The sequence below is a fragment of the Mastigoproctus giganteus genome, chromosome 13 (genome assembly GCF_048544385.1).
Source record: "Mastigoproctus giganteus isolate SK-2022 chromosome 13, ASM4854438v1, whole genome shotgun sequence".
Taxonomy (NCBI): Eukaryota; Metazoa; Arthropoda; class Arachnida; order Uropygi; family Thelyphonidae; genus Mastigoproctus; species Mastigoproctus giganteus.
The window spans coordinates 82,207,513-82,220,972 of NC_143587.1; the positions used below are offsets into that span (position 1 = coordinate 82,207,513).

The window sequence follows — 13,460 nt, forward strand, 5'->3', positions numbered from 1 at the left end:
ATACTACCATTGGCACTGTTCTTATGAATTGGCTTCTATAATTCCTGCTCTATTCCAAAGCAATTTGCACACGTGCCGCAAGCAGTGAAAATCCTTTTACAGTTCAACTTTAAAATCCCAGAACCAACTTTTCTGCTTCATCATTTATTCATCAAACTTCCGTTTTCTGGAACATATTTGCGTCCAACGTAGTTCCTGAAAATTACAATGTACAGAACTTCAAGTCTAATGTCAATAAGTATCTTCTTTCATATTCTCAACCTTCAATGCACAGTACTAAGTACTACACTGATGAGCCAAAATATTATGACCACGTACCTGATATGATGTTGGTTCTCAAATGTAGCCAAAACAGCTCGTATCTGGCGAGGCATGGACGCTACAAGATTTCTAAATGTGTCTTGTGGTATCTGGTACCAACAGGTAACCAAATCCTTTAACTCCTGTAAGGTCCGTGTTTGAGACGCCGCACATCGGAGTTGCTATTCCAACACAAACCAGAGATGCTCGATGGGATTGATGTCTGTGGAATTTGGAGGCCAGGGAAATACCTGAGGCCTTCATGTTCCGCAAACTAGTGTCGAAAAATCCGGACGGTGTGGCACGGCGCATTATCCTTTTTTTTTTTTTTTTTTTTTATGTAAACCCCAAACACGAGAGTATTAGAACCTATAGTACTTAGTACCGTGCTTGGGTTGCGAAGACGAAAGAAGATATTTGTTGACATTAGATTTAAAATTCTGTAGACTGTAATGTTCAGGAAATAGGTATGAAGGAAGGTTGTTCGAGAAAACGGCAGTTGAATGAATAAACGGATAAGATGAAAAGTTGGTTCTGTGAGATTGCAGTTGGAAGAACTGTTTTGAAAGAGAGAGCGGGATTTATAGAAGCCAATTCAGAAGAACAGTGCCCATGGAAATATCTGTAGAAGAGGCATGCAGCAGAACAGTACGTCTATGAGAAAGCGAGTGGAGAGAGACTGTTAGACATGAATCATTAATTCACCTAGCTGCCCTCTTCTGATTGATTGGTTGAGTTTTATTGGCGCATCAGCAACTTAGGCTATAATGCGCCGCCCTCTTCTGAACGGAATCAAGAAGCCTGAGCGAGGTTTTGGGAGCATCACCCCAAATCCTTTAACTGGGAACAATATTCCACTGTAGGGCGGATTTGCGATTTATACAGAGTGAACAGCTGTTTGGAAGAAAAGTAACGCCGAGAGCGAAAGAGAAAACCAAGTTTTTTTAGATGCAGAGGAAGCAATATTTTTAATGTTCTTGTGCCAAGAGAGATTAGAAGTCAAGAGTAATCCCCAAAAGAGATATATCATTTTTTCTAGAAATCGGAGTGTCACCAAAGATAAGCAAGGAACAGAAGAATCCTTTTTGCGAGATATGACGAGATATGAGATATTTTAGAAGGATTGAAGTCAACTAAGTTGTCTTTGCCCCACTGGAGAATTACCTGGAGATCAGCATTTAAGGAATTGATAGCAGATTTTCGAGAAGTTGAAACTGATTGAGCAGGGCAGGGTTTCTCAAAAGGGAAAGTGGAATGCAATGTGCTATCATCGGCAAAATTATGAATAGGATTTCCAGTCAATGGAAGGTCATTAATATACAAGAGGAAAAGAGTGGGAGACACCGGCATTAGTGGAGAAGTTAGAAGACAGAGAACCATCTACCTTCACCTTCAGTGAGCAATCAGAGATAAAACTGGATAACCAATTACAAAAAACAGTTGGCAAACCATAAGATGGAAGCTTGTTTAGATGACCTTTATGCCAAACACGATCGAAATCCTTTGAAATTTTAAGAGCAACTAACATAACATTCTTAATGAATTACTCCATAAATGGGTAACATAAGGCAGAATATCACCAGTGGATTGACACTGACGGAATCCATATCTGCTATCGTTGATCAGACGGAAGGTTTCTAGGTAGATTAAAAGTTGGCGGTTAATTGATTTCCCCATTACTTTAGAAAGAGCGGAAGTAATTGCAATGGGACGATAATCGAATGGAAGGGATTTGTCACCCTTTTCAGGAACTGGCTGGATATGAGCAAATTTCCAAGCAGAAGGTAGTTGTTGGCGCAGAGGCTTCTGTGGCTATAATGCATCTCCCAAGGTTTTTGAACTACTTTGATCCAAGCCCGAGGCGGAAATCGAACCCGCGACATTTAGGTTGCGAGGCAGGCACTTTACCCACCCGGCTAGCCCGGTCGACTCCAAGCAGAAGGAATAACACCTTTGGTGAGTATGGGCTTGGTGCACCCAGGGGCCTGAGCTGAATATCATCATTCTTCTCTATTCTTCCTTGGTGATTCCTTTCTACTTGTCTCTCTCTCTCCCTCTCCCTTAGGATAACTCGGGAATATATATATATATATATATTTTTTTTTTTTTTTTTTTTTTTTTGGCTGGTGGAGCATAAGCCTCAGGCTTCCTTTCACCATATGGCTGATAATAATAAAATAATAATTAAGAATAATAAAAATAATAATAAATAATATGAAAGCGAAAAAAGGCGGCAAAGAACATAAGTAAGTTCAGGAGCACAGGTTTTGAGAAAAAGTGGAGAAATACCATCGAGACCTGGAGCTTTCTTGGCATCAAGATTCGTCAAAATCCTTTTGACGGAAGACCACAGGAGGCATTGAATGGAAGGTGTTGGGAATGGTGGGAGTTGTTTTACCAAGATCATTAATACAGGATTTGGAGGAAAAATGGGATGCTAGCAAGTCAGCTTTATCCTTGGCTGAAGTGACAAGAGCCATCTGGTTTGGACAGAGGTGGGAAAATGTTGTGGCCAATAGCTTTGGCAAGAGACCAGAATGCTCGTCTACCATTAGCGCAAGAAGCAAGTTTTTTACTCTTAGCCTGTTGAAACCCCAGATAAAGGACGAGATTTTAAATTTGAGTGTGGGATAAAGGATTCCATTTCTGCAAGAATAATTTCACTGACACGATCTGAGAAACGTTGACATCAGAAGTTTTGAAACAGTAATCTGACCAAGGAAAAGAAATCTCACAGGTGATTCCATTTTGCATTCTTGTAATGGCAAACAATACGAGGTTGGGAATAGCCATGAGATAAAGGCTCCATTGGAGAAGAGACAATCACTAAGTTGTGATCTGAGGTGCCTTCTAAATACACGGTCTCACTTCGACCGTGTATTTAGAAGGGTTGTTTGTGAGAAAATGATCAAGGGTGTTGGCTGTATTATTATTATTGGCAATATGGTGCAAGAAAGCCTGAGGCTTATGCTGCACCAGCCAAAAAAAAAAAAAAAAAAAAAAAAATTATGAATTACCCTGAGAGAGAGAGAGAGATCAAGTCAGAAATAAAAGGGAATCACCAAGAACAATGACATCCAGCTCAGGACCCTGGGTGTGCCAAGCCCATGCTCACCAGATGTGAGCCCCTGGGGTTAAATGGTTAGGTTTGTACTGTATTCCTGTAGGTAAATGAACAATCTGTGCAAGGTCATTAGTAATTGCAAAAGCCTCAGCATCTTGACTAGCTGTGTCAGTGTGATTAGAAAACGGAAGCCAGCTGGAGTTCCAAAGACAATCCAAAATTTGTATCTTTGATTCTAGAGAAATAAATTTTCTATTGGGTGGTTCTGCCTTTTTGCTTTCCTTAGGCATAATTTAGGGCTAAAATTTAATTCACAAAAAAAAGAAATTAGTCCAATACAGTTCTTAAGAACAAAGTGTAGTAATACATACCTGGAAAAAATTTCTATATTAACCACTCAATATTTTGAAATAATGAAAAACTAAATCTATTAATAATTCTTTATTATTTTTATGTTACAATTTATTAACAATTGACCAGACATTTTGATAACATAAAACTAATCAGACGGATTTTTTTCTTGCAAATTTTATCAGCAAAATCTTCCAAAATTTTCTCGAAATTTAAATTCCTTGCTTCTTCTCTTTCACAATGGATAAAATTGCAAGAGGCTGTCGGTCTTTCTTGAAGTGTCATCGATCTCAGATGTTTTAATTAACTTTAATCGGGAAAAGTTTCTTTCCCCTGATGTCACTGTAATCATTAAAAATATTCATAGCGAAATGAATAAATTCGAAAATCCAGCGGCTCTTTCATTAGTTGCGAGAAATTTTAAAATATTTAAAGGATTTTCGAAGCATGATTCTGGAAGAATTGGTTTCAGTGTTTCCATTTCCTCCACTAGCATATGGCCATCAATATCTACCACATTCACAGACTTGACTAATTCGTTGCCCTCAATGATTTTAGCATCTGAAAGTGAGATTTTTAAATCTGCAGTGTTTTCTTAACCTTTTCCTTTGTGTAGAAATTTATCAAAGAAACCAAAAAGATCATTATGTAATTTCAATATCACTTAATTTGGTTGTCAGCATGCATTTACAATATTCACAAAAACATTTTAAATAATCACTATCTAATTTGCAGAGTCAGTTCTTATATTTAGCGTCTTTGAGCCATTGACCACGAAAGTTTCAGAGAGGAAGTTGAGTTCTGAGCGATTAGTGCAAATTCATATTATATCTTTCTGTGATCTGTAAATGATCCAGCAATAAATTTTCAATAAAAAAAAATTATTGACATCAGAATAAAATTACAAATCGTTCTGTCAAATTGGAACAAAATGCAAAAAATAGTAAAAAAAAAAAAAATAATAATAATAAAATAAATCTACAGCAATGAGTAGTAGTAGTGGCATGTGATGCAAGAAAGCAAATCTATGAGCTTATGCAGCATCAGCCAAAAAAAAAAAAAAAAAATTTACACCATTCCCTCCAAATGCCTGTCCAGTTCCTCCTTAAATTTATTCAACCTATCAACTTCCACGACAGATGGAAGTTTGTTCCAGCAATTAACCACCCGCTGGCTAAAGGCAAATTTCCGCACATCTATAGTAGTAGTAGTAGTGGCATGTGATGCAAGAAAGCAAATGTATGAGCTTATGCAGCATCAGCCAAAAAAAAAAAAAAAAAATTACACCAATCCCTCCAAATGCCTGTCCAGTTCCTCCTTAAATTTATTCAACCTATCAACTTCCACGACAGATGGAAGTTTGTTCCAGCAATTAGCCATCCGCTGGCTAAAGGCAAATTTCCGCACATCTATTCTACATCTGTCCTTTCTTAATTTGAATTTATGCCCCCTTAGGTTCGTAATCTGAACAAGTGGAAGGATACCATCAGAATTCAGCGTGCTCAACCCATTCAAGGCCTTATACACCTCAATCAGATCACCACGCAGGTGCCTAGTCTCCAGCCACTGCAATTTGCAGAACTTAAGCCTCTCTTGGTAAGAGGATCCCTTCATTCCCCTCACCAATCTTGTTGCCCTTCTCTGTACACGCTCAAGTAAATCAACATCCTTCCTAAAATGAGGCCTCCAGACCTGTACGCAGTACTCAAGCCGTGGCCTGACCATTGCCTTATACAGAGGAATAATCACCTCCTTTTCCCAACATGTATTATTATTACATGAGTAACATGTATTATTATTACAAACTATACGTTTGACGATTGGCGACACCATGGACATTCATAATTTGTGAATGGTCAATCAAATAAACTTATGAAAACTGAATTAATAAATTCACTTACATGGAATAATAAAATCACTTATTACAGAATCACTACAAAGTTGACATTGCATTGTGCACAAAGCAAATCAATGCATACTTCTCTATTCAGGGGTGTGCATTCCTTGTTTATTGAGTGCAAAAAAAGTAAATGATCCTCCGAAAAATTTTAAATTAAATATTTTTTATGACACCAGAGTAGTAAAATTACAAATCGTTCTGCCAATTTGTAACAAAATGCAAAAAAATAGTAAATAAACCTACAGCAATGAATAATATATACCAGCATCAAAACTGGACAAAGTTTGATGATCGCTGATGTCATGGATCATTCATAATTTGTGAATGGTCCACAATTTGTGAATGAAAACTGGAATAATAAATTTCCTTACATCTATAGCCTTTCTGTCACAAGTTAGAAAAAAAAAAAAAATGCTGGTAATGAGTGAATTTTTTCGTGTTCTAAGAAACTTTATAATAGCATTATAAAATGTATTATTCATGGCCAGCAACAAAGTCCATGGCCTTTGCATAGAAGCTGTAGAGAAACAAAGCAATAGTTGGCTGTATAGAAACAAAGCAACACATAAGGGTAGAATGTTGTGAATAACGACAAATAAACCTCAAAAACCATAAATTTAACAAACCTTCATGCTCTGGAGTATCGCTTTACTCTGCCTGGTCATTGTTTACTCTGCTCTCTGAACACTACAGGATAAATGTTAATTATAGGAAGAGTCGCTCCCAATGCACTGGCCAGTTTCAGAACACCATACGAGAGGATCAAAGGATCCATGATTCAGATGTGCCTCTAATTAGCATAGTAATAACTCATTTCTAGACTTTGTAGTTTTTGGTTTCAGATAAAAAAAAAAAAAGAAAAAAAAAAGCCATATCTAGCCGAAAGGCACTAAACGACAAAATTTAGACTGTTATGTGACAAATTTGTGTATTGTAAAATGAAACATATTACCCTCTAACAACAATCAGAGTAGTAGGCACACAAAAAATATAAATTCACCAACACTAAAATAAAATCAGACCATGATGTATATTTATATTTGACACTGGTTTTGCTGAATATTTCACGGCTATCTTTTATTTACTAATATTTCTATGAGCGTGGCCATCAATCTAAACAATACGTGGGCGGCCAGTTGCCATATTGATAAGAATGTGGTACATTTAATTTTAAAAAATTGCTCATTTATTAATGAAATTCGTAATTATCTTGAGAAATGAATCTATCTTCCAACTTTCACGGGCCCCTTTCAAGCTTGGCACCAATGCTGCTGCATTGGCATAGTTATGCCACTTGGTTTGTGTAATGTTTCATCTCCACCTGAATAAATAAAATGAAGAATAAAATACCGTATTTGTCTGCTTATAAGAAAAAAACTTTCGAAAAAAATTTATTGTTAATACAATGGAAATTTAAAATTCAATAAAAATAAAGCCCAAAAGCGAATAAAGAAAGGTACAGGATTATTGCTCTTATTATTTAAGTATTATTCAACTTCCGATTCATTCATGTGGTAGATGACTTTCATCAACTGGTGAAATACCACTTTGCTTATTGGAGGCTTGAAGTGAAGCCCATGTTTAGTCTCTAGAGCAAAGTTTCCAGCATCCCTCTCCCCATACTTCTCCTTCAACCCATGCACGGTACTAAGTACTATAGGTTTTGATACCTTTCGTGTTTGGGGGTCTCATAAAAAAAAAAGAAAAAAAATCACTGACTTGATCATCATTCCTCTCAACTACTATCAGTCTCATACAATAAATGACCTTCAGTGCAATCCAATGCATCACTTATACCACAATTTTTAAATGAATTGATCACGATTTCAATCTTATATATCATCTTGCCTATATCAACATGCCATGACTTCAGCGCCCATTCACACACGTTTACAATGGTAGGCGTCATATAATCCATTTATTTCATTGCTTATTGATGCTGGCAACTAATGGCTGTAACTGGAAAGTTAAGCCACCCGGAATTACCACCAATTCTGTGGTCATCATTTCAGCCAGTTATTTGATGATTTCAGTCCTAAGTGCTCTAAACTGATACCATACTAGTAGTGCATTTTTGCGCAGTAGACCACTAGGACATGTGGACGAATCTTTTACAAAACAATCTGTGATATATTCTTCATTCATCCCTTCAGTTGTACAAGTACGTGAATTCCATTTGACAGTTTACCTTGTGGTAAAGATTTTTTTTTTTTTTTATTAACATTGGTGGAAGTTTATTCCCATCAGCACAAGTTAAAACTGCGGTGCAGGTATTCTAGTTTTTGTGTATAAACTTAACCCGTTTATTTTTGTGAAGAAATAACACTAAGATTCAGTTCCTTAAAAGTAGTGTATCCCAATATCACCTGCTTGTTTCTGTGCTTTTACTATTATCGTTTTAGTACTCACTGCAAAACCCTCGTCTTTGAGTTCCATTATCCAATTCCACAAGTTTTTTTTTCCAAATTTGGCCATTTAGGTGGAATTTTACAAAGGTTGTGCTTTGTTTTATCAGCTTTTGTAATAAAATTTCTTGCTTCCTCCATTGATGAATCATCTCAGAAGTGCCCCCGAAATTTTGTTCTGCTGCTCTATTCCCATATTCTTTGGTATATTCTACTACTTTTAGCTTAAATCCAATAGTATAATTTTGCCTTCTTGATGTGACTGCCATTGATTAGTAGTTAAATGTATAATTGGAATTTACTCGTTACTCCAACAACAGCCTGGTAATTTTTCTTTTTATGAAAATCAAAAATACGAGGTATTAGAACCTATAATACTTAGAACCGTGCATGGGTTGGAGGTTGAGAAGACAAAAGAAGATATTTGTAGACATTAGACTTGAACTTCTGTAGACTGTAATTTTCAGGAAATACAAATGAAGGAAGGTTGTTCCAGAAAACGGCAGTTGAATGAATAAATGAGGATAATGAAAATTCGGTTCTGTGCGGTTGAAATTGGACAGTAAATGAATGCTGGCTAGTGGTGGCATGGGTTCGGACTTTGAACGAGGGAGCGGGAATTATAGAAGTCAATTCAGAAAATCAGTGTCAATGGAAGTACATGTAGTAAAGGCATGCAGCAGAAAGAGAACGTCTGTGAGACAGAGTGGAGAGACTCTGTTAGTCATTAATTAACCTAATTGCCCTCTTCTGGCGCTACACCAGTTCTAGGAACAATATTCCATGGCAGGCCAATTTGTGATTTGTACAGAGTGAGCAGCTATTTGGAAGAAAAGTAACACTGAGAGTGAAAGAGAAAACCAACTTTTGTAGATGCAGATGAAGCAATATTTGTAATGTGCTTGTGCCAAGAGAGATTAGAAGTCAGGGTAATCTCAAAAAGAGATATATCATCTTGCCTAAAAATTGGACCATCACCAAAGATTAGCATTAGCATTCGTAGAGGCATATGATGCAAGAAAGCAAGCTTATGAAGCATCAGCCAAAGAAAAAAAAAAAAAAAAAACTTCGACTTCACCCCTCCGTCGTTTGAAATAACTGTTCAGCTGAGCTTTAAATTTATTTAGGCTATCACCTTCCACAACAAGGAATGGAAGTCTGTTCCACCAACCAACTACCCGCTGGCTAAAGGCAAATTTCCGGACATCTATCCTACATCTGTCTTTCCTCAATTTGAATTTATGCCCTCTCAGGTGATTATTCTGAGCAAGAGGCAGAATCCCATCAGCATTGAGCATGCTTAAACCATTCAAGGCTTTATACACCTCTATCAGATCACCTCGTTGGTGCCTAGTCTCCAGACACTGTAATTTGCAAAACGTAAGCCTTTCTTCGTAAGAGCAACCCCTTGTTCCATTCACTAACCTTGTTGCCCTTCTCTGTACTCGCTCCAGCAGCTCTACATCCTTCTTGAAATGAGGCCTCCAGACCTGTATACAGTACTCAAGGTGTGGACTGACCATTGTCTTATACAAGGGAATAATCACCTCCTTATCCCTGCTAGAAAAATTCCTGTATATCATTGATAAGACACCATGAGCTACTCTTGCAGTCCATCTGCACTGCTCAGAGAGCAGTGCAGACGGGCTGCAAGAGTAGCTCATAACATTTTCCAACTAATAAGCAAAGGGCAGTCACAGTGATCAGATGTGTATATCTGCAATCCTAGTTCTCATGAATTTTAAACTTGCATAAGGCCTTTTTAAGGAATACCTCAATTTTTATATCTTACAAATTGAATTCCTAATTTTTTTGAAATTAATTTCTGTAAATTTGTAGTTATTTTCCGTAATACTTTACAAAATTAATTATTACCTTTTATGAAGCTAATTCTTGTAACTACATTCTTTTTGGTATCTGCATGTAAAGTTAAAATTAAGTTTCAATGTCAGTTTTCTTGAATATTTTGCTAATTCAGTTACTATAATATTTTGTAAAGTTAATTTCGTAAGTTATATTCTTACCTTAATAACGACTTTTACAAAATCCACTATAAACATATCAATACAGGATATCACAATTCAGACAGGAGTGTACATGTGATTCATGAGTTCATCACTTGTACAATCTGTGGCATGTATTCCATGGTCACTCCTGTATATAATTATAGTTGAACTGATGATTGTCTTCTGTATTCCAGTTGCAAGAATTATACCAATCTAAAACTTGCAGCATTACTAGATGAAATATAATCACTGAAGAAATAGGTTGATGTCCTAGAGATGAATAAAACTGGGGAATTGTCAAGGATTCACAAATCTAGCATCCTACCAAGTGATAGACAATTGATTCAAGTCTCTGGATGAATAATTGAGTACAGACTACTCTGATCCAATAGAGCATAGTTTTACTGGGCAACTCAATTTTCAAGGAAATGGGAAACTTTTTTATAATAAAAATAGGTGGACTAGAACCGGAGTCTGCCACAGATGATGATGTTACCAAAATACAGGTTTATCAGTGCAGGCAAAATATCAGTAAAAAGAAGACTAACTTACAGATAAAATTTTTATTTTTTTGTCCTCATCATTCATGATAAACATAATATGACGAAAGATAAAATGCAGCAAGTGCATAAATTATAAATACTACACAATACATATGTAAAAATCATAATATAATGCAATATTTCTCAACATGTGGTCCATGAACACTTTGGAGGTGGAAGAAATCTAAGGGCTAATTTTCAATACAGTAAACTGCGATTTGCAAATTGTCTGTGCACTATTTTAAGTTTGGCACAAAAAAAAAGTTCTCGCCGGAACAGGATAGATTATATTTTATATTAGTATTTCTTACTAAAATGGAAATAAAAAATAATAACCTACAATTTTAATTCAATTGCAAATTTTTTTTAGAGAGAAAACATATTTTACATCTCAACAACTGAGAGGTATACTATAAACATACACAGTTACTTTGAACAGATTTAACCAAAATTTATTATGTTGATCTATCATCCACAGAAATTGACATTTCATTGAAATAGTTGAAAATTTATTATTCTGGAATAATAAAAATAAAGTTCTACCTAAGCAGCAACGATGATTGCCAAATTTATTAAAACTTGTGAACTAAAAACTAATGAACTTAAATATATAAAATGATCATAAAACTCACTTAATTGGATAATAACCAGGCATTTATATGTCCAGTATTTGCTCTATTTCCCAGTAAGATCAAATTCCAAACATCTAGCAATCCCATTCCCCAGTGGAGAAAAGGTTGGAAATCAGCACTGAAAAATATTACTGCTCTAACAAAATTCCCTTAATTGCTAGCAAAATAAGTGAAGACAAATCTGTGTAAAACTATGTATTACACTTTCTTCATGGATAGTTTTATTTGTGTGATGTAACACATCAGTAAACCAACCCAACCATAAGAGTTTTTGGATCTTTAATATAAAAATTAATGTCAATAAATCATAATATATATTAGTATTAGTATCAGTTCTGGAAAATGATGCAACAAAGCAAGCTTATATAGGACAAAAATAAATAAATAAATAAATAAAAATAAACAATTATAGATAAAATATTAAAATAAACTTCCCATATCACCTGTCCATCCCCTCTAATATCTCAGGGGTTCACATCTAGTGAGTACGGGCTTGGAACACCCAGGGTCCTGTGCTGGATATCATCATTCTTCTCTTTCTTAGTGATTTCCTTCTACTTCTGACTTTTGCTCTCTCTATCTCTCTCTCTGAGTAACTTGGAAATTTTTTTTTGGCTGGTGCAGCATAAGCCTCAGTCTTCCTTGCACCATATGGCTAATAATAATAAATCAGTCAAATTCCTCCTTAAATTTATTCAAACTTATCACCTTCACACCAAGTGGAAGTTCGTTCCATCAGTCAACTACCTCTGTCTGAAAGCAAATTTCTATACATCTCTGCTGCAACCATCCTTCCTCAATTTAAATTTATGATCCCTAATATGTGCTGCCTAAGCAAAAGAAAGGATACCATCAACATTTACCTTACTGAATTCATTCAAAGCCATACACACCTCAATCAGATCTTCCACACAGTTCCCTAGTTTCCAGGCACTGCAATTTTCAGAACTCAAGTCTTTCTTGGCAAGAGTACCCTTTTGTTCCCCTTGCTAATTACTTTTCTCTTCTCTGCACCAACAGATCCACATCCTTCCTAAAATGGAGCTTCCTGATTTGTATGCAGTGCTAAATCAGATGCTGGCAAAATTCCAGTACATCATTCATATTATCCCACAGGTGCCCTAGCAGCCAGTCTACATTACTCAGAGAACTTCATGTCTCTGAAAGCAAAAGCAAATTTCCACCCAGGTCTTATTTATTTTTAATTTCTCCACTTCCCCGAGTGTACTACTACCCTATGTTACTTTCGGATTACTGCTATCCACATGCAGCACCTAGCATTTGTCAATATTAAATTTCAATTTTAATTCAGTTCTGAAAATTAACTTTCTCAACTCATGTGCCTAATTTTTCTAGATTTTGCAGTAGTATACCCTGATTACTGTAATTAGCTACCCTGTCAATTTTGCATCATCTGAAAATTAGTATTAGTAGTGGTAACTGATGCAAGAAAGCAAGATTATACAGCATCAGCAAAAAAAAAAAAAACATCCTCCCTCAGTTTGAATTTATGTCCCCTCATGTTCACAGTCTGAGCAAAAGGAAAGATTCCAATGACTCCATTCAGAGCCGTAAACTCCTCAATCAAATCTCCACACAGATGTCTAGTCTCCAGGCATTGCAATTTGCAAAATTGACATCTTTCCTGGTAAGAATACCATTTTACTCCTCCTTTCACTTTTAATTTCCCTCAGTAATCTCACTGCTCTTCTCTACACCATTTCAAAAGATCCATCCTCCTGCAAATGAAGCTTCTAGGCTTGTATGCAGTACTCCAGAAATGGGCTAACTAAACCTTATACCAGTGGTGCCCAAACTACTGAGATCTATGGACCCTTCAAAAATCAAAAAAAGTTTGCAGACCACTATATATATATATGTGTGTGTGTGTGTGTGTGTGTGTGTGTGTGTGTGTGTAATTGGTACCATAGCCATTCAGTCTATACAATTATCAATAATTAGCCAAGAATCATTCTTTTATTCTATTTTATATTTTTATTTTATTGCTAATTATATGTTTATTTCTAGGGTATAAAGAAGTAAACCAGCACAGGCTATCTTAGTCTTTTTAGGTTATTTTGGCCCAATAGCCCGCCTAGTAATTTTATGCTAAAGTTTTAACATACTTTGAATAACTATATGGTACCAATTACACTCTTACAGTAGTAAATAGATTACAGACTGATGTAATGTTTAATCTATAATTGATGACATTAATCTGATCTGATATATCTTTTACATCATTCCATTATTTCATGAT

The 13,460-nt window shown here is 35.9% G+C and overlaps 1 protein-coding gene across 1 annotated transcript in view; it reads right to left on the reverse strand.

The window, feature by feature from the left end:
- Nucleotides 1–4,468: 4,468 nt before the first annotated feature.
- The window catches only part of Taz (tafazzin, phospholipid-lysophospholipid transacylase), a 254,338-nt gene continuing 245,346 nt past the window's right edge, over nt 4,469–13,460 (reverse strand). The window contains exon 7 of the mRNA XM_090387175.1: nt 4,469–4,557. Coding sequence (XP_090243301.1) covers nt 4,525–4,557 — 33 coding nt within the window. The 3' untranslated portion in view covers nt 4,469–4,524. The remainder of the gene's footprint in view (nt 4,558–13,460) is intronic.